At 37.6% G+C, this 18480-nt stretch overlaps 2 protein-coding genes across 2 annotated transcripts; one reads left to right on the top strand and one right to left on the bottom strand.

Annotated features, from left to right (window-relative positions):
- Window positions 1–1539: 1539 nt before the first annotated feature.
- Window positions 1540–4044, bottom strand: LOC130591356 (uncharacterized). The gene is made up of 2 exons (XM_057394642.1): window positions 3727–4044; window positions 1540–2703 (listed from the first exon to the last, which is right to left on the bottom strand). Exons 1-2 carry the CDS (start codon window positions 4042–4044, stop codon window positions 1540–1542), a joined length of 1482 nt encoding a protein of 493 aa, XP_057250625.1.
- Window positions 4045–11272: 7228 nt separating this feature from the next.
- Window positions 11273–17813, top strand: LOC104908171 (cinnamoyl-CoA reductase-like SNL6). Its single transcript, XM_010697254.4, has 5 exons — window positions 11273–11689; window positions 11820–11983; window positions 15745–15936; window positions 16115–16449; window positions 17319–17813. The coding sequence occupies exons 1-5, from the start codon at window positions 11557–11559 to the stop codon at window positions 17434–17436; spliced, it is 942 nt and encodes a 313-aa protein (XP_010695556.2). The 5' UTR covers window positions 11273–11556; the 3' UTR covers window positions 17437–17813.
- Window positions 17814–18480: the final 667 nt, after the last annotated feature.

Below are 18480 nucleotides of genomic sequence, written 5' to 3'. Positions count from 1 at the left end.
TGACTCTTGTTTTCAGTCTATTCTGTACTGCTAACCACAAAGTGAATCTGTGTTTGGGCATACTATATCTATTCCAGACACAGTTAGCCCATGGTTGAGTGAAAAGAACTTGAGTAATGGCTTGATAGTGCTTCTTGATACTGAACTTATCATTAGTCATCCACTGATCACCAATTAACTTCTCACTAAGAAAATTCTTAGCTTTGCATATGTTTTTCCATGTCCAACTAGCCTGAGCAGGAGGATTGTAGGACCCCCAATGAGCTTCCTTTATGTAAATGCAGTGTACCCACCTCACCCAGAGGTTGTCTGACTTTTGAGCTATATTCCAGGCTAGCTTGCAGATAGCTACCAAATTCCAACTCATGATATCCCTGAAACCAAGGCCCCCATTCTTTTTGCTTCTACAAACATCTTCCCAAGCAATAGCACCAGCCTTACTGTCATTGTAGGTCCCAGTCCAGAGAAAACAACTACAGATACTATTAATCTCCTTCAAAACACACCTTGGAAGAATAAACAGTTGACCCCAGTACACATGAATACTCATAAGGACACTGTTAATCAATTGGCACCTAGCAGCAAATGAAAGATTCCTGGTACTCCAGGCTTTAATTCTACTCACCATCTTACTGATGAGAGCTTGACAATCCTTGCTTTTCAGCTTTGTAGTGGAAATAGAGACTCCTAGGTATTTAAGAGGTAGATAACCCCTCTTGAACCCACTAACATCCACCACTCTCTGAATATCACCATCACTCATGCCAGCAAAGAACACCTCTGACTTGTGCTTGTTCACTTCAAGCCCTGAAGCATTAGAGAACATTTGGAAACCTTGCAACAATGTATAAATAGATCTGAAATCACCTGATAGAAAGAGTAGTAAATCATCTGCAAAACAAAGGTGCGTGAGTTCCATTTGTTTACAGTGGACATGATATTTAAATCCTTCCTGCTCTTGCACAAACCTAAGAATTCTTGCAAGGTAGTCCATCCCAAGAGCAAATAACAAGGGAGACATAGGGTCCCCTTGTCTAAGGCCCCTTTGAGCTCCAAAAAAACCATTCAAAGACCCATTCAGCATAATAGAAAAAGTGGGTGTAGTAACACACACCATTATCAATTCCACAAAAAAACTAGGGCACCCAATTCCTTCCAGCATTTGCTTTATAAAATCCCAACTCACTGTGTCATAGGCCTTTTTTAAATCGATTTTCATCATGCAGCTTGGCCTAGTAGCTTTCCTATTATACCATTTGAGAAGATCCTGGAAAATGAGCACATTGTGCAAGATGCTTCTTCCAGCTACAAATGCACCCTGACTATCAGAGATGATATCAGGAAGTATTTTATTAAGTTTTTCACTTATCAGCTTCGTAATACATTTGTATATTGTATTACAGCAAGCTATAGGACGAAAATCAGCAACATTCTCAGGGCATTTAGTTTTAGGAATCATTGTAAGAGTAGTGATATTAATCACTCTCAATAATTTCCCTGTCCTAAAGAAGTCTAATATAGCATCAGTGACTTCATTACCTACAATCTCCCAGCAATGTTTGAAGAACTTGCTGTTGAAGCCATCGCCCCTGGTGACTTCTCATCTGGAATACTGTACATTACCCTCTTCACATCTTCCCTTGTAATAGCTGCATTGATGATCTGATAGTGCTGCTCATTTAACAGCTTTCCTTTATTCATGAGCATAGGAAATACTTTCTGCTTCTGCTCTTTGCAAGAGAAGAGATCTTTGTAGTATTCTAGGAATGCCTTCTCAACTTGTTCATGGTTTGACCCAATCCCCACGCATCCCTTGAATGGTGTGCACTTTATTATGGTACTTGCCTGGTCTTCAGAGCCTGTAAAAAACCCTAGTATTCTCATCCCCTTGCTGAGCCATGTAATTTTAGACTTTTGTCTAAGATAAGACTGGTGATTACTCTTAGCCCTGTGCAATTCCTCTTGGGCTAGTTTCTCTCTAGTGGCCATTCTACTGTCATTCACATTTAGATGCAACTCCTCTTGCACCTTAAACAGCTGCTGTCTGGCATTGATCAGGTTAGCTTCTACATCCCCAAAACCTTCCTTATTCATCTTCTTTAAATCCAGCTTGACTCTACTAAGTCTCTGCATGACCCTATACATAGCACAGCCCCTGATAGACTGTTGCCAGATCTGCCTTACAATCTCACTTGTAGCTTTGTGATTACACCACATGTTCATAAATCGAAATGGTTTCTTGCATTGCATCTCAGGATACACTTTTAAAACCATAGGAGTGTGGTCATAGTCCCCTTCTGGTAAGAAAGTAACTTCAGCTTGCTGAAATTCATCAATCCACTCCTGACTTGCTAATACTCTGTCAATTCTAGAAAGCACCCTCATGTGTCCTTCTTGTTTGTTGTTCCAAGTAAAATGCCTCCCTGTAGCTTTCACATCCAGCAATTGGCAATAGGTTAAACACTCCAACATGGGCCTAATTTCATTTTCTCTCACCATAGAACCAACTCTGTCCTCAGTGTTACTTAGAGCATTGAAATCACCAAGTAACACCCAAGGCCTATCAGCAGAGCTATAAATAGCTCTTAAACCATCCCACAACTCCATTCTACTGCTCACTTCATTAAAACCATAAACAAACGTACATCCAAACTCCACTCCATTCCTAGGTTTAACCAGACAGTGAATGAATTGACTGTTAACCTGCACCACATTGACAGAAAATGCTGTAGGACACCACCCAACTATAATCCTTCCATTGTGTTATAACGGACGTGAGAGAGAAACAAATTATGAATGCAAAAAGCGATAAAAACAGACAACAGATTTACGTGGTTCACCAATTTGGCTACATCCACGGCAGAGAGAGAGAGAATATTTTATTATGTGAGGAAAAAGATTACAGAGAGAAAATAGGCTAATTCATCGTCTAAAACCCTAAGATATAAATACATATTTATACCCCCGTTCAGAAAACGCGTTTCCGCGTTACCCGGTCAGCCGCCCGATCGGGCGAGACCCGCCCGATCGGGCGCTTAACGCTCGAAGAATTATGCTCCCGGGCCCGATCGGGCAACGAAGCCCGTGTCGTAATTCGGCCTGCCGCCCGATCGGGCGAGATGGCCCGATGCCATCGGGCGAGCCAACACAAGCTGCCAAACTGCCCAGTTTCACGTTTTTGTTGCGCGCCCGATCGGGCTCCCTCGCCCAACCCGATCGGGCGAGACTTAAAACAGCTATAACTTCTTCGTTTCTTATCGGAATCGGGCATATGACCTATCGTTGGAAAGCTCTCGGAACAAGCTATCACCTCCACTTTGAATCACCTCAAAATCATTTCTAGATTGAGAGATATGTCCATTCAAAGTTAGCCTTATGTCATTCCTTCTTCACGCATTCTACCAAACACCTTCAAGGCACCATTCAAGTCACTTTTCTTACAAATCTCCACCTTGACTTGAATCCTCTCACAATAAGCCAGAAAACAGATGCATTGATCACAACGCCAGAATCCCCCTACACCAGATTTGTCCCAACAGACAACCAGACCAGATTAGTCCCTAAGGACCCCAGAATTGCCCCAAGAGGGCAACTAACAATCACGAACAACTTGTAAGTCCAAGCAACCTTTGAACTTACCCTGTGGAATCAGATTCGAACAGATGTGTTTCTTATACTCTTTCCTAGCACAAGTAACACCTTCCTTGGATGCCCCAAAATATTCACCTCTCCGACATACAGTGCAAAACCCCCCATGTCTTCACAACCGTCCCTTTGGGGAGAGTCCCCAAAGATTTCATGCTGACCAGGAGTCAAGTTTGACTGACCCAACTTTGATGACGAAGAACACGGAATTTCAGATTCAGATTGTGAGTGTTGACAGATTTCTCCCTGACGTGAACCACCACTCCAACCTAGAGTGCCTCTGTGCTCCACCTGTTTCTCAACACTATCACAAACAACCAATGTAGCAACCCCAGACTCAGATAACGTAGACCCTTGTAACACATACAATGTCTCCCGTTTAACCCCTTTCAGAATCATCTTTGAACCCCTGTAGACATACAACCCTCCACCCTCACCTTTGTAACTGAACCCTTTCTTGTCTAACAGACTAAGTGAAATTAGATTCTTTGTGACTTGTGGAACATGCCTAACATCATTCAAAGTACAGACTTTGCCATCACATGTCCTAATTCTGATGGACCCTATACCAACTGTCTTACAGACCTCACTGTTGGCCATAGTAACACTTCCATCAACCTGTTTATAGTTCATAAACCACTCCCTGCGCGAACACATATGACAAGATGCTCCAGAATCTAAAACCCACACATCCCTACAATGTGACTGGCTATTAGCTACTAGGGCCAGATCTTCCTCAGAATCACCTCCAGTTTCTACCAGAGCAGCAGAACCTTCATTCTTGTCCTCCTGCTTCTTTTTCTTAGGACACTCCCTTTTCCAATGCCCCGTTTCCTTACAGTAATTACAGACATCACTAGATTTAGGACCTCTAGAAAACGGTTTCCTGGATTTTTTCCCCGAATTCTCCTGTCCATTACTACTGGCTACTACTCCAGCAGCCTGATCGCCTGTACCTGTACCAGACGCCTTATGACGAATCTCTCTAGTATGCAGAGCAGATCTTACTTCTTCTAACGACAGACTATCTTTACCAACAATAAAGGAATCCACAAAATTCTCATATGATATAGGCAAAGATACCAACAATATTAAAGCAGCATCCTCATCATCTACTTTAACATCAATATTTCTTAGATCTAGCAAGATAGTATTCAGTTTATCTAGATGATCCCTTAGAGACGTACCTTCCTGCATACGCAGGCTGAACAGACGTTGTTTCATCATCAACTTGTTGGTTAGAGATTTTGTCATGTACAAACTCTCTAATTTCAACCACAGACCAGATGCGGTTTCCTCCTCCGCGATTTCAGTGATTATGTCATCTTCCAGACACAACATAATCGTTGAATGAGCCTTCTCCTCCAGAACGGCCATCTCAGCGGTGACTGAATCCGTTGCTTTCTGTGCCAACGGTGCCCACAACCCCTGTTGCTTCAGTAAAGCCCGCATCTTGATCTGCCACAGACTAAAACTATTCCTCCCAGAAAATTTATCGATTTTGACATTCACCCCAGACATCTTTCTCACACAGATCGAACACCAAAGCTCTTGATACCAATTTGTTATAACGGACGTGAGAGAGAAATAAATTATGAATGCAAAAAGCGATAAAAACAGACAACAGATTTACGTGGTTCACCAATTTGGCTACATCCACGGCAGAGAGAGAGAGAATATTTTATTATGTGAGGAAAACCAGATTACAGAGAGAAAATAGGCTAATTCATCGTCTAAAACCCTAAGATATAAATACATATTTATACCCCCGTTCAGAAAACGCGTTTCCGCGTTACCCGGTCAGCCGCCCGATCGGGCGAGACCCGCCCGATCGGGCGCTTAACGCTCGAAGAATTATGCTCCCGGGCCCGATCGGGCAACGAAGCCCGTGTCGTAATTCGGCCTGCCGCCCGATCGGGCGAGATGGCCCGATGCCATCGGGCGAGCCAACACAAGCTGCCAAACTGCCCAGTTTCACGTTTTTGTTGCGCGCCCGATCGGGCTCCCTCGCCCAACCCGATCGGGTGAGACTTAAAACAGCTATAACTTCTTCGTTTCTTATCGGAATCGGGCATATGACCTATCGTTGGAAAGCTCTCGGAACAAGCTATCACCTCCACTTTGAATCACCTCAAAATCATTTCTAGATTGAGAGATATGTCCATTCAAAGTTAGCCTTATGTCATTCCTTCTTCACGCATTCTACCAAACACCTTCAAGGCACCATTCAAGTCACTTTTCTTACACATTGGCATGACAGTGAAAATTGTGAGTAAAGCACCATCCAGGGCAAAGATTAAGATAAACTTTACCAAGGTTGTGAGGCTTCACTCTGGTTTCTAAGAGACTAAACAGTTTAACATTGTGATTAGCAATGAAATTTCTAATCTCAATTTGTTTTGTTTTCCTGTTTAGACCTCTTATATTCCAAGTCATAATATTATCCATTATGATTAGAGGGCTCCCCTCTCTGCACTTTACTCTTATTGCTATCACCATTCTCACCTTGGGAACCCTTCTGGCTACTCTTTCCACCACTCCCAGGCACAACTTCTATAGCCTCATGAACTACACTGGCATGCTCTTCCACACCATTCTCCCCTTTCTCAATCTCTACCTCCTCCTCCAAAGGCAGAAATGTATTGTGAACTGGAATTTCAACTCTGTTAGCTTCATTAGCTCCTCTATTAGCAATGACTTTAATGAACCCCTCCTGATCTGGAACTTGTGAGGTCTTTTTCACCCACCTTTTATTACCTTCTCCCTTCTTACACTTCTCAGTTTCATGCCCAAATCCCTTACACTTGCCACACTGAACTGGCCTCCACTCATACTCCACAAGTTGAGTCACTAAGACCCCATGTTCATTATAGAACTGGATGGATTCTGGTAAGAGACCCTGAAGTCCAACCTCTATCATAACCCTTGCATAGCTTAGTCTATCCTTAGCTTTAGTTGCATCATCCATTTTCACTGCTTTCCCTATCTGTCTTACAATCTTGAACAAGCTCTTCTCTCCCCAGTACTTAAAAGGTAGTCCTGGGAACTTGACCCAAATAGGAACCAATTCAACAGCTGCCTTGTTTATTTCCATATTAGGGTCCCATAACTTCACAATCACCGGTTTTTGATCAAAAAACTGAAATCCTTCATTCATCACCTTTAAACTTGCTTCAGTTGTAGAGAATCTCACAAGGAAGATTCCTTTCCCCATAACTGCTATTTTATCAATCCCATGTTTCCCCCATATCCTTTTGAAATACCCTTCCATAACAGAAATAGGTGGATTAGCACCTAAGACATAACACACAACAGCAGACATCCAATATTCTATCTCCTCCTGTATATCATCAAGTTCTATTGAGATTATAGAAGGATCTTTTACCTTGTTCAAGCTATTTGTCAGTCCTGCCTCCATTGCTTCATTCTCCACCCTCTGAGCCCAGGATAGTCTAGGCGCAGTCGCTGGTTTTTCTGCACTTTTCATAACATTTAGCCATTCTGTAAGCGTTCTTTTCTCTATGGATTTATGTATTGTATCATCTATACTCGACATTAATACCTCCTCCACATTTTCTCGCACCATATTTCCAGCTAATTTCTCACTACTTTCAGCTGGGTTAGGGATTTTAATCGCTTCTACTCCAGTTACCTCATCTACAGATTTCGTTTTATTCACCGGCGACGATGAAGGTCCAGTCTTCTTCCCCTTTCCTTTTTGAGCACTCTTCTTAGCTCTTCCTCTTGCCATGGCTACAACGAAAACGTCGAAAGGAAAAGCAATGGAACAGTGTTCCTAGAGAGAAGGGAGAGTTTCTCTCTCTAAGGCATTTTTTACTACTTGTTGGTTTTACCTTATATGGTTTGTGAGAGCTAATAACTCTCAGTTTAGTGTTTGATTAGTTTCCATTTATCCTTTGTGTGGTCTTTTTCGAGCTTGTAATCTCGATTTTTAATTAACGCAAATTTTGTTTACGTAAAAAAAGAAAAAGAAAGGATGAGTATATAGAAAAACTTAAAAAAGCAAAAATTAAGCAATGAAAATATACTTCTAGCATATTAATTTACCAAATAAGGAGAAAGCAAAGTGGCTAGACTCTACAACCGCCCAACAAATGTTGGACTTCCACTAGCTGGGTTGGTTGTCCCTGCCTCTCTATAAAAGCGGTCCCTACACCAAGTATCACTGGAAGTCTGGATTATCTGGAATGCTTGGTTTCTTGTGTGTGTGGCGCCTCTCAAAAGCACACATTTCTACCAAACTCCCTCTTTCCCTTGGATTCAGCTTAACTCGTAGTCGTAGTAGTAACTGATAACCCCACTTTGTTTAGTAATTACTTTCTCCTCCCAACTCCCCTCGGCCCATCTCCATCTCACTAGTAACTACTCTACTTTCACTATAAAATTCATGAAATTAGTGATACGGGATTACATGCATCATTGCATCTACACGGGTTAAAGTTATTGATGGCCAATAGTGCGGGACAATTCAACCCAGTCCGCCTCTTGGGCAGTGTGGGATGAGCCCGTGAAAAGTCCGCTCCACTCCAGCTCGAACCTTAAATTAGTGGGTGGATCGTGGACTAGATTTTTTGAGACTAACCCACGAAAACCCGCTATTAAAAATCGCTTAGGCCAGTCCACGAAAACGGTCCAACTCAGCCCATGAAATTAACCAACCCAGTCCAAGTAATTATTCAACCAAATTGTATATTTTAATCAAATTGTATATATTTTAATCAAATTGCATATATTATAATTCAATCAAATTCAAAAATTATGAAATTATTCATTAATATTAATAATTGTATATATTTTAATTAATATTAAAGGTTTTATGTAACAATAATAAATGATTATATAACTTTGAAAAAAAAAATTCATGTTGGCTCGTTAGTCTGCCAGCCCGCTAGGTCCAGAAATCGTGAAAATCGGTAACAAACCCGTGTGGGCTAAGATTTTTCAGCCCGTAGACCAGCCCACCCAAACCGTGAATTTCACGGTCCGGTCCTAGACTTTGAAATCTCAGCCTGGCCCACTAGGGCCCACAAATTGGCCCATCCAGCACGCACACCAGTGGCCATCTCTAGTTAAACTTTATCCATCTCACCCATCGGTAACTAAAACAAATCATACCAGTCGTTACACATACACTATCTTATGAATTTCATACTTTATATTAGAAATTAAAATTATTCACTACCACCCATATAATTTTAATCACGTGTCAAAGAAGGTCTATTTGAATCGCAATCTTCCTTCAAAAATTCCTATATTTTAGCTTAGAAAATACATACTCCCCCGTGGCCCCGTTTCTAAAAAAATATATACATTTTGGCTTCTTACATTTATATAGATAAAACGTATATTTCACCAAATACCTCTGACAAAAAAATTTATTCACCAAATACCCCAACTTTTTTTCAAAATTCACCAGATGCCCATAACTTTTAAAAATATTCACCAGATACCCCCAAAAGTTGACGGACGTTAGTCTCCGTTAGTGTTTATTTACATGTTTGCCCTAAGTCAACCTAATTAGCCTTAAGTCAATCTAATTAACCCTAAGTCAACCTAATTAACCCTAACTAATCCTAACCCTAACTAACCCTAACCCTCTCTCTCCCCTAACTCACAACCCTCTAACAACCCCAGCCCCACCAGCCCCAGCCCCTAGCCCACCACCCCACCACCAGCCCCATCAGCCCCCTTCCTTTTTCAGCATCCCCCCTCCCCTCGCTTACTCTCTCACTCCGCCGCCGCAACTTCCTCCCTCCTCCACCTCCACTAAACCCTAACAACCTTCATTCTCGCGGCGAGGAGAGAGAAAATCCCTCTTCTTGAACCCCCAAATAATCATGTCTTTAACTCCATTTTTCTCTCTCCTCAACTTCCTTCGATCATCACTCACTCACTACTAACATCAGGTATTCTCTTCAAATCGCTAAAATTTTTTTTCCGATCTCCACGTTTTTATTTTTCAGCATAATTTTCACGCACATCTTCTTCGTTTTGTTTGATCGTTGTTTATCTGCATTCAAGGGTTTACAAAAATGGCAGCACCTGCAGTTCAAGATCCCGCAGTCGTCATCCAAAATGAAAGGAGAGCGCGAGGGTGGGGGAGGGGTGGGGGTTAGGGTTGCGAGGGTTAGGCGCACGGGGGTGGGGTCTAGGGTTGCGAGGGTTAGGCGCATAGGGGTGGGGGAGGGTGGGGGTTAGAGTTGCAAGGGTTAGGTGCACAGGGATGGGGGAGGGGTGGTGGTGCTGGCTGCCAGGGGAGGGGAAGGGATTGGCGGGGGTGATGAGGGATGGAGGAGGGGATGTGGTCTGCTGGGGGTGGTGGGGAGGGGGAGCTGCAGGGGAGGGGGCTTGTAGCTGGTGGGGGTGGGATTGTTGGGGGTGGTGGGTTAGGGGAGAGAGAGGGGGGTTAGGGTTAGTTAGGTTTTTAGGATTTTTAGATTAATTAGAGTTTTTTAGGGTTAATTAACACTAATGACTAACGAAGTTAACCGTTGTTAGTCATTAAGGACATTATTTGTCTTTTTTTAAAAAATTTGGGGTATCTAGTGAATATTTTTAAAAGTTAGGGGTATCTGGTGAATTGTGAAAAAAATTGGGGTATTTGATGAATAATAAATTTTTTTGTCAGGGATATTTGGTGAAAAAAACCGCAGATAAAACTACAAGTGTTAATGTCATTTACTTATAATCTGTGAACATTATAATAAAAGGCTGATTTTATGAAACTATATAGTCAAATTAATCAAATAATGAAGATCCTACATGATCGATATATATGACTAAATCTTTCTGCATGCATAATGCATAAGCAATGGTCAAAGTGGTGAATGTGTATAGTGTCAAGATACAAAGTGAAACAACTGTAACGAACGGGGTATTATGAGGATTAAAGGATATACTAATTTTGAAAATGAAAATTCAAAGAGACACTATAAAAATTATGAGATATTTTTGAATTTTTTTTAAGTAAATTGAAATTCCTTGTAAGAAAGAGGAGGGATTAGAAATCCCTCTTACAAGAGGTTAGACTTAATCTTAGGACCTCTCAATACAACTAGGCCATCATTTGAATTATACCCCATCCGTCCCAAAATATGGTTCCTGTTTCTTTTTGCACAGTTTTCAAGGCTTACCTTTGACCTACAATATCTTCTATTTCATATTAGTAGAAAATATAAAAAGTTGATATTATGAATATACACATTGTGGCGAATCTAACAAAACCCCACATGAGTATATTTTTTTTGTATACATTATTGTGAGTATTTGGTCCATGTTTTTAAAATTTGACTTCCAAAATAGAAACATGTACTACATTTGAAACAGATGGTGTATAAGAATATAATCTATGTAAAATTCACACATCACAATTTCAAACTTGGTATTTCAAACTTCTCTTTTCCCTGGGTATTCAAAATGAGCTGAATTTTCAACCTAAGATAGATGTGTTAGTTTTCCCCTAATAAAAACTCACTTTCAATTCATTAATTTCCCTCACGGCTCACATCATCTCTCTCTCTCACTTCTAACAACCACCTCCGTCGTCACTACTTAATCATAACTTACTAGATTACATATATGACCACCCACACTCTTTGAATGCCAGCTCTTCCTTTCTTCCTCTCCACAATTTTCTACTATCTACTTCTATATATATTTATATATATATATATATATCTGCATACTAGTCTCTGTTTCATGTTAAACCAACTTCTCTCTTTCTACATTCTTTCATTATAATATTTTTATTCCTAGTTTTGGAGCTATATATACACACACACATACACATACGTTCCTATATATTTATCCAACATACAACAAAAGTGATTAACAGCCCTTTAATCCTTCCTTCTCTATATCTAATTATTTGATTAATTGGTTAGTCCAAAAATGGCACCTGCATCTTATATTCCTATTTCAAATACAGTATGTGTAATGGATGCTTCTGGTTCCCTTGGTTTGAACCTCGTTAGACGGCTTCTTCAGAGAGGTTACATTGTTCATGCTGCTGTTCAACCCCATGGTGCGTCTTTTATTTACTTAAAAGTACTAATAGCAATCGACAATAACTTATAAGATTGATTGTATGATGAAGTTGAAAGTAGATATATAGTTATAATTTGTTGTTTGATTATTGTTGTGTATATATGTAGGTGAAGTAAAAGGACTAAAGGGGTTATGTGATGATCATGGAAAAGATAGGTTGAAGATATTTGATTGTGATCTTTTTGATTATCAAACTATACTTGAAGCTTTGAAGGGTTGCTCTGCTTTGTTTTACAAATTTCAACTTCCCCATGATCAACCTGAATATGATGTAAGTTTCATCTATACTAATATATTAAAGACGTTCTTAAGCAAGGAGCTACGCCACGTGACGTTGTTCTTAAACGAGGAGTTATGTCACATGACGCTATCACTTAGAGTTTTTACTTGCAAACGCACATATAATAAAATAAATAAAATAGAATGTACTCCCTCCGTCTTTTATTAGTTTACCCCTTTTGACTTTTAACACTATTCACATACATGACTTTGACTATCTCTTGTGATTTGTATTTAAGGAAAAATATAGTCATGTGAGATCTTGTTGGATTCGTCTCAATGTGTATTATCCAAATATCAACTTTTTGTAATTTTTGATTATCAAAAATTAGAGATATTAAGGTTCAAATTAGTATCTCGGCAAATGTGCTCCAAAGAAAGGGGTAAACTAATAGAGGACGGGAGTATTTTATAAGATTTGATCCCATGATCTCAAGCTTATATGTTAAAATCTTAACCACCAAATCAAATAATGTTTAGTGTTATACTTACAAATAAATACTATAATTACCTGGAGCATAACCTGGATCTAAAAACTAGTTTATTAATAATAGCTCAGCTTAATTTAGTAATACGCATTAAAACTAATGGCATAACCCATGATCTCTAGTTAGTTTTATATGGTAGGAGTATTACTTCGGTAGATAAGCGTAAATTTTTTTGGGTAAATAGTGTAAGAGAAACACTTGTCCTCAAAGGTCCTCATAGATATGAAGAGAGGGGCTAGAGATAGATAGTGATATTTGATATGACCACATCACATAAGTTGCATCGAAGGTAAGATCTAATTTTTGGTATCATGACAATTAAATATGTATGGAGTAAACTGTTACAAGTTACACATGATAATTGTTTGAGGGGGGAATATACAAAATAAAGGAAAATTAAAGTGGGAAAGGATTTTTTTGCCTTTTTGTTTGCCAATTATGATGCTCTTTAATGTCTACAAAGAACAAGTCATTGTTTTCCTCAGGAAACTGCGAAACATATCTCAAGGGCTTTGACCTTTGAGGCTAAAAGTATATACTTCATCCGTTTCATATAGGGGTGAAAGTTCGGTGTGCGGTTTGGATTAGGGCCTAATCCAATCCGATCCGAATAAAATTTGGATTTCAATTTTTCAATCCGAATCCAAACCAATTAGGGTTTGAATCCGATCCAATCCAATCCGAAATTTCATACTCTAGATTGGATCCGATCCGAAAATCCGATTTTTTAAAAACATTAATTTTTCGATGAAATAAATTAAGCACAACAGCAACCTAGTAGATTTAGGAATGAGGAATTAAGTGCAGTTAGTGCTTTAGGGGAATGATTGAAGTTCTATGTGTATTGGACTATGGAGTAGGTTTTTTTATAATAAAAAATCAGTTAAGCACTTAAGCCCAATCCAGATACATAATACAAGGCATATTACTATTCGGTTATATTGGATTTTTGGATCCAATTACCCTCAATCCAATCCGATCCGAAAATCCAATTTTTCAAAAATTCTCAATCCGAACACAGTTCGAATCCGATCCGAATTACTAATTTGGATTGGATTGGATTGTATTTTGGATTTTATCCGAATAACTTTCACCCCTAGTTTCATAATACTTGCTACACTTTTCATTGTGAGAAGTTTCACATGACTTGCTACACTTTTATTTTGGGCAATAAACTCTCTCTATCTCTCTCCTCTCATATGGATTCCTTTTCTTTTTACTCTCTACCTCTCTCTCTTCTCCAAAAATTGTTTGAAAGTCCGTGAATTGCAAAGTGTGGCGAGTATTATGAAACGGAGAAAGTGTACTTTTTCTATATTTAATGGTAAAATTATTTTGAAGTGTTACATACAAGATTCCATAAAGTGTAAATTTTCATAATTTTATTACTTAACGGTTATTAAAAGCAAATCTCTTATAGTTTAGAGAACAATTTTCATCATGCAATTTATCATCGAAATTGATTGAAGTATATATTAGCCTTATGCCTCCTTAAATATGGGTGGAAAAGTGGAGGAGAGTTGCAAGCAACACAATTTAAATGGTTAGCCAAATAAATGGGTGAAAGGGAAAACAAAGTTTACTAAAATCACATATATGTATAATAAATAGATAGTACCCCTATACTTTTGCTACTGCTGGATTTGAAAAAGCTTTAAACAACCATTTCCAGCTATTGCCGACTCATTAGGTAGAGTGAGCAATAAATTGAAATCAACCATATTTCATGCTTTAATTTTTCCCTCTTCAATGCATTTTTATTGTGTAAATGATCTACCAATCATCTTCTATGTGGCTTAACTTAGCTTACTGCGTTACGACATGTGAATTAACCAAACTTGTGTAGGTTGAGTTGCATATATAGTGGAGACTTGGAGTATGAAACCATATTTTTGCAATTGAATTCCATTGTTCATTGGTGAAAGAAAGCCAATTGATTCTTAGTTTTAATGAGACCCACTTCTAAAAGTAATTGCCTCTATTATACTATTAAAGTCTTGAATACGAGGTCTATCGCCTGAAACTAAGTTGATTTATTTATGTTATTTTTCCTATGACTTCCTAGTTCCTATATACCAAAAAGCAAAAGAAATAAAATCTATCAAATTGTAAAATAGCTCTTGGTTGTTCTCTTCGGCATAAAACAGTTGAATTGAATTGAACTGAACTGAACTGAACTGAAATGAATAGTGATATGTGAGAGTAAAAGTATTGTCTCAAAGTTGAACTGAATTGAACTAAATTAAATTGAGCTAGACTGAAAATAAAATGGGGAGAACAGGCCCTTAGAAGTCTCTCACCTTCTGAATTATATGAATAAACCGTCTCAAAACCAAAATGATTATTATTAACATTATGATTTAGTGATTATGTATAAGGCCATATAAATTCTTGTTAATATATACTTTCTCCGTTCCATAATAAGTGAAACATAGGGATTCAGCACAAGATTTAATAAACATCACTTTCAACAGTTAAAAAATCATAAAATACCCTTTTCATTATCAAAAGGAGAAGAGAGAAAAGCAAACCACACAAGTTTATGATGGATACTATTGTTATTTTGTCACTTTCTTTTCTCCATTCAAGATATGTTTCACTTATTTTGAAATGTTCTAAAATAATAAGTGTTTTACTTATTATAGAACGGAAAAAGTACGTAATAAGTTAGTTGAATATTTCTCTCATACATCCATATGTCATTTGAGTACATAGTGAGTTATACAGTTATAGTATTATAAAGTCAAAATTGTTATGCACTTAAATAACATTTAGTCTACATACATTTCTAGTGAACTTTTAAGAGTGGAACTTTTTAGTTGTCCAAGTCCAGATCATTTGCGGAAAAAAAGAAGTTGTCCATGTCCAGATAATATCGCAATTTATATGGCATTTACTGTGGAAATACATGCCTAAGCACCAAATTGTGGAATTCTAGGAGAAGAAAGGATAACAAGATGACGTCAGTCAAGATTTTGGGTCAAGATTATCGAATTTGCCCCCATTTAAAATAATCTAAGGATGGAGGTCTACTATGGGCGTTTGGAAACCTCACTCTTAAGGTCATTGGTGTTGGTCAATGGTCTTCACTATATTGCTAGTTCAGTCTTGAATTTTCTCTATACTGTTTGCTTTATGGTCAATGCTAAAGAAAAATCCTAGTACTACTAAATGCAAATATATCATTATGTTTATATTAAAGTCTAAGTTGAATTTTATGTTTGTCCTCTTGCAACAAATTAATTTTTTTTTATACAAATTTTAGGAATATACAGCGGATATAGAAGTAAGAGCAGCACAAAATGTGTTAGAAGCATGTGCACAAATGGACATGATCGACAAAGTCATTTTTACATCATCAGCAACCACCATCCTATGGAGAGAAGATCGTAAAGCAATGTCATCAGAACTTGATGAGAGACATTGGAGTGATGTAGGCTTTTGTCGAAAATTTAAGGTAAGATGATACTAAGAATAAGTAATCTATTATATATTACTTTTCCTTAATTTCATCACAACTTGTGATGTCCAATATACATAATTTTGACAAAAAAAAAAACAGTAGAAGTACTAATAATTATGTGACCAAGAGAATATATAAGACTAATTTGAAATTTATGTATGTGTGATATTAGTTGTGGCATGCATTATCAAAGACACTAGCAGAGAAGAGTGCATGGGCGTTGGCAATGGACCGTGAGATTAGTATGGTGACAATTAACGCTGGATTATTAGTGGGCAGTGATCTCTCCATAAGACACCCTTACTTGAAAGGAGCAGCTGAGATGTACCAAGATGGAGTATTAGTGACTGTTGATTTGAACTTCTTGTTGGATGCTCACATTCATGTCTTTGAAGATATTTCCACTTATGGACGCTACTTATGCTTTAATAATGTCATTAATCGCCCAGAAAATGCGATTAAGCTTGCTAAGATCTTAATGCCCTCAGCATCAGTACAAGCCCAAAGGTATATACATACTACCTCCTCCCTCCTAGGGTTTTACTAGAGAAAGTATAAACATTACTTCATCTGTTTCAAAATATAAGGCATTCACGCTTTACGAAAATTTATTTGACCACAAATATCTCTCAAATACGATAAAACAAAATTATAAAAACTATACCGTTGGATTCGTCTTGAAAAATACTATAGTAATATTAATTTTAAAAATTTTCTATTAACACCCATTTAGAGTAATTAACGGTTAAAGTTCAATCTCGAACATCGCGCATACCTTATATTTTGAAATGAAGGGAGTAACTAGTTTATTTAATTAAAGTCCTTGAAGGTGGTACCTTGGGATTAGATCCCGTCTATGTCATTTGCCCTTGTGGCTCTTTACACTAAAAAATTAAGAGCTACCCAATTAATCTCTTCAATAAACCAAGTAAAATATATCTCAAGTTTGCAATTATATATTCAATATTTATGACTTAATATATACGTTTTTTTTTGAAAATACCACTTTATTAACTATATATTCAGTCATTTTAAATACATAGAATTTTTTTTTATTACAAAAATGCTACTGAATATATAAGTTTTGGAGAATAACTCACAATTACCCATAAATCACTTGTATTCAAGAATGCTTTTATCATATATATATATATATCTGGGTGTACCATGCGGCTACTTTTTTGTTCATTTGCTCATTTGGAGCTCTGATGAGCAAAAAAATAGGCCTAGGTGTATTATGAACATGGTACACTCGAATGTATGATAAAAATTCTCTCTATCATTCAACGCAAGAAATTAAACTAGCAAAAGGGGGGAACGAATTGGGTGCATAGTAAATATAATTATCTAACTTGGCTAGTTTTTTGCATGGACAGCTTCCAAGAGGACGGAAAAATGATTCAACAGAGAATTAGCAACAAGAAGTTGAAGGAAGTCCTAGTGGAATTCGAATCTCATCCTGTTGATCAAGATCAACTTATAATCTCAAACTGATCAAATAAAATGTCTTATTATTTATAGAAGGTCTTCTGGCCAATTAGATAGGAGTATTAATTATATATCAGAGGGCAAAATTGCTTAATTTTTTTCTTCAAGTTTAAAAATAAGTGTCATATGTTGTACAAATATCTATACATAATTATATATAGATAGATACAAGCAACATTGTGCTGATACATACATAAATTTAGTGAGGTTGTGTCTTGTAATAGTAGTTGTATATTTTAATTGTCAACACATATAGGCTACAGCTAACATATGACATGAGATAAATTGGACAATTGAATCAAAATAGAGCCATATGGTAGCATTAGTTTTTATGTAAGGAATTTTGCTATTAATAATACCTCTAATATTATGTGTTCTGGATTCATATACATTTTAATTGTAGCAAGCAAGGTTTGGTGTAAGTAGTAAGAGATTTACCTAATGATATTGAGGTCACAAAGTCGAACCTTCTTAATTAAGGTGCTTAATTCTCATATTTCCCTTACTTTCAAGTACTAGATCAAGCTTATTTAGAGGTGATCATGTTTAATTTAGCTAGTGGACCGAATCCGACTCAACTCGAAAAGAGCACGAGGGTAGATTCTTGTGACTCAAAACATGGGAAAAAAAGCGAAATTTGAGCATGGTTCCTAGGCCTGATAAGTATTCTGCTATATAACTCTAAAACATTGATGATCACTTTCAGCAAATTGCATTAATTTTCTCTTTCCTAACATAAGTTATAATCAAACAGTGCATGATGAGCCTTTTAATATATAGACAATTAGTATGAACATAAATCTATTTTAAAGTTGGGTAATTTTTGTGTGTGTCCAACTATTACCATTAACACAATACCACCATTTTAATTTAGAACTTACAGAAAATGTAAAAGGACAATATACTACCTCTGTTTTTTTTTTTAGTTGCAACGATTTGACATAAAGTAGAGAGGGAAAATGTCTAATCGTTGCAACTAAAAAAACAGAGGTAGTAGGGACAAGATCACATGAGAATGTTCCTTACATGAGAAATGAGAACGAATCTCAA

This window comes from Beta vulgaris, chromosome 5 (genome assembly GCF_026745355.1).
Source record: "Beta vulgaris subsp. vulgaris cultivar EL10 chromosome 5, EL10.2, whole genome shotgun sequence".
NCBI lineage: Eukaryota > Viridiplantae > Streptophyta > Magnoliopsida > Caryophyllales > Amaranthaceae > Beta > Beta vulgaris.
This window is presented reverse-complemented; position numbering and strand designations above follow the sequence as displayed.

What these genes read in the sequence shown, in the direction of transcription:
- LOC130591356 (XM_057394642.1), bottom strand. Translation starts at nt 4,044, where the DNA reads ATGATTCTGAAAGGGGTTAAACGGGAGACATTGTATGTGTTACAAGGG. An exon ending in TTGCACTGTATGTCGGAGAG is followed by an intron (nt 2,704 to 3,726) that starts GTGAATATTTTG and finishes AATGTGGTGCAG; the next exon opens with GTTAACAGTCAATTCATTCA.
- LOC104908171 (XM_010697254.4), top strand. Translation starts at nt 11,557, where the DNA reads ATGGCACCTGCATCTTATATTCCTATTTCAAATACAGTATGTGTAATG. An exon ending in TGCTGCTGTTCAACCCCATG is followed by an intron (nt 11,690 to 11,819) that starts GTGCGTCTTTTA and finishes GTATATATGTAG; the next exon opens with GTGAAGTAAAAGGACTAAAG. An exon ending in GCATCAGTACAAGCCCAAAG is followed by an intron (nt 16,450 to 17,318) that starts GTATATACATAC and finishes TTGCATGGACAG; the next exon opens with CTTCCAAGAGGACGGAAAAA.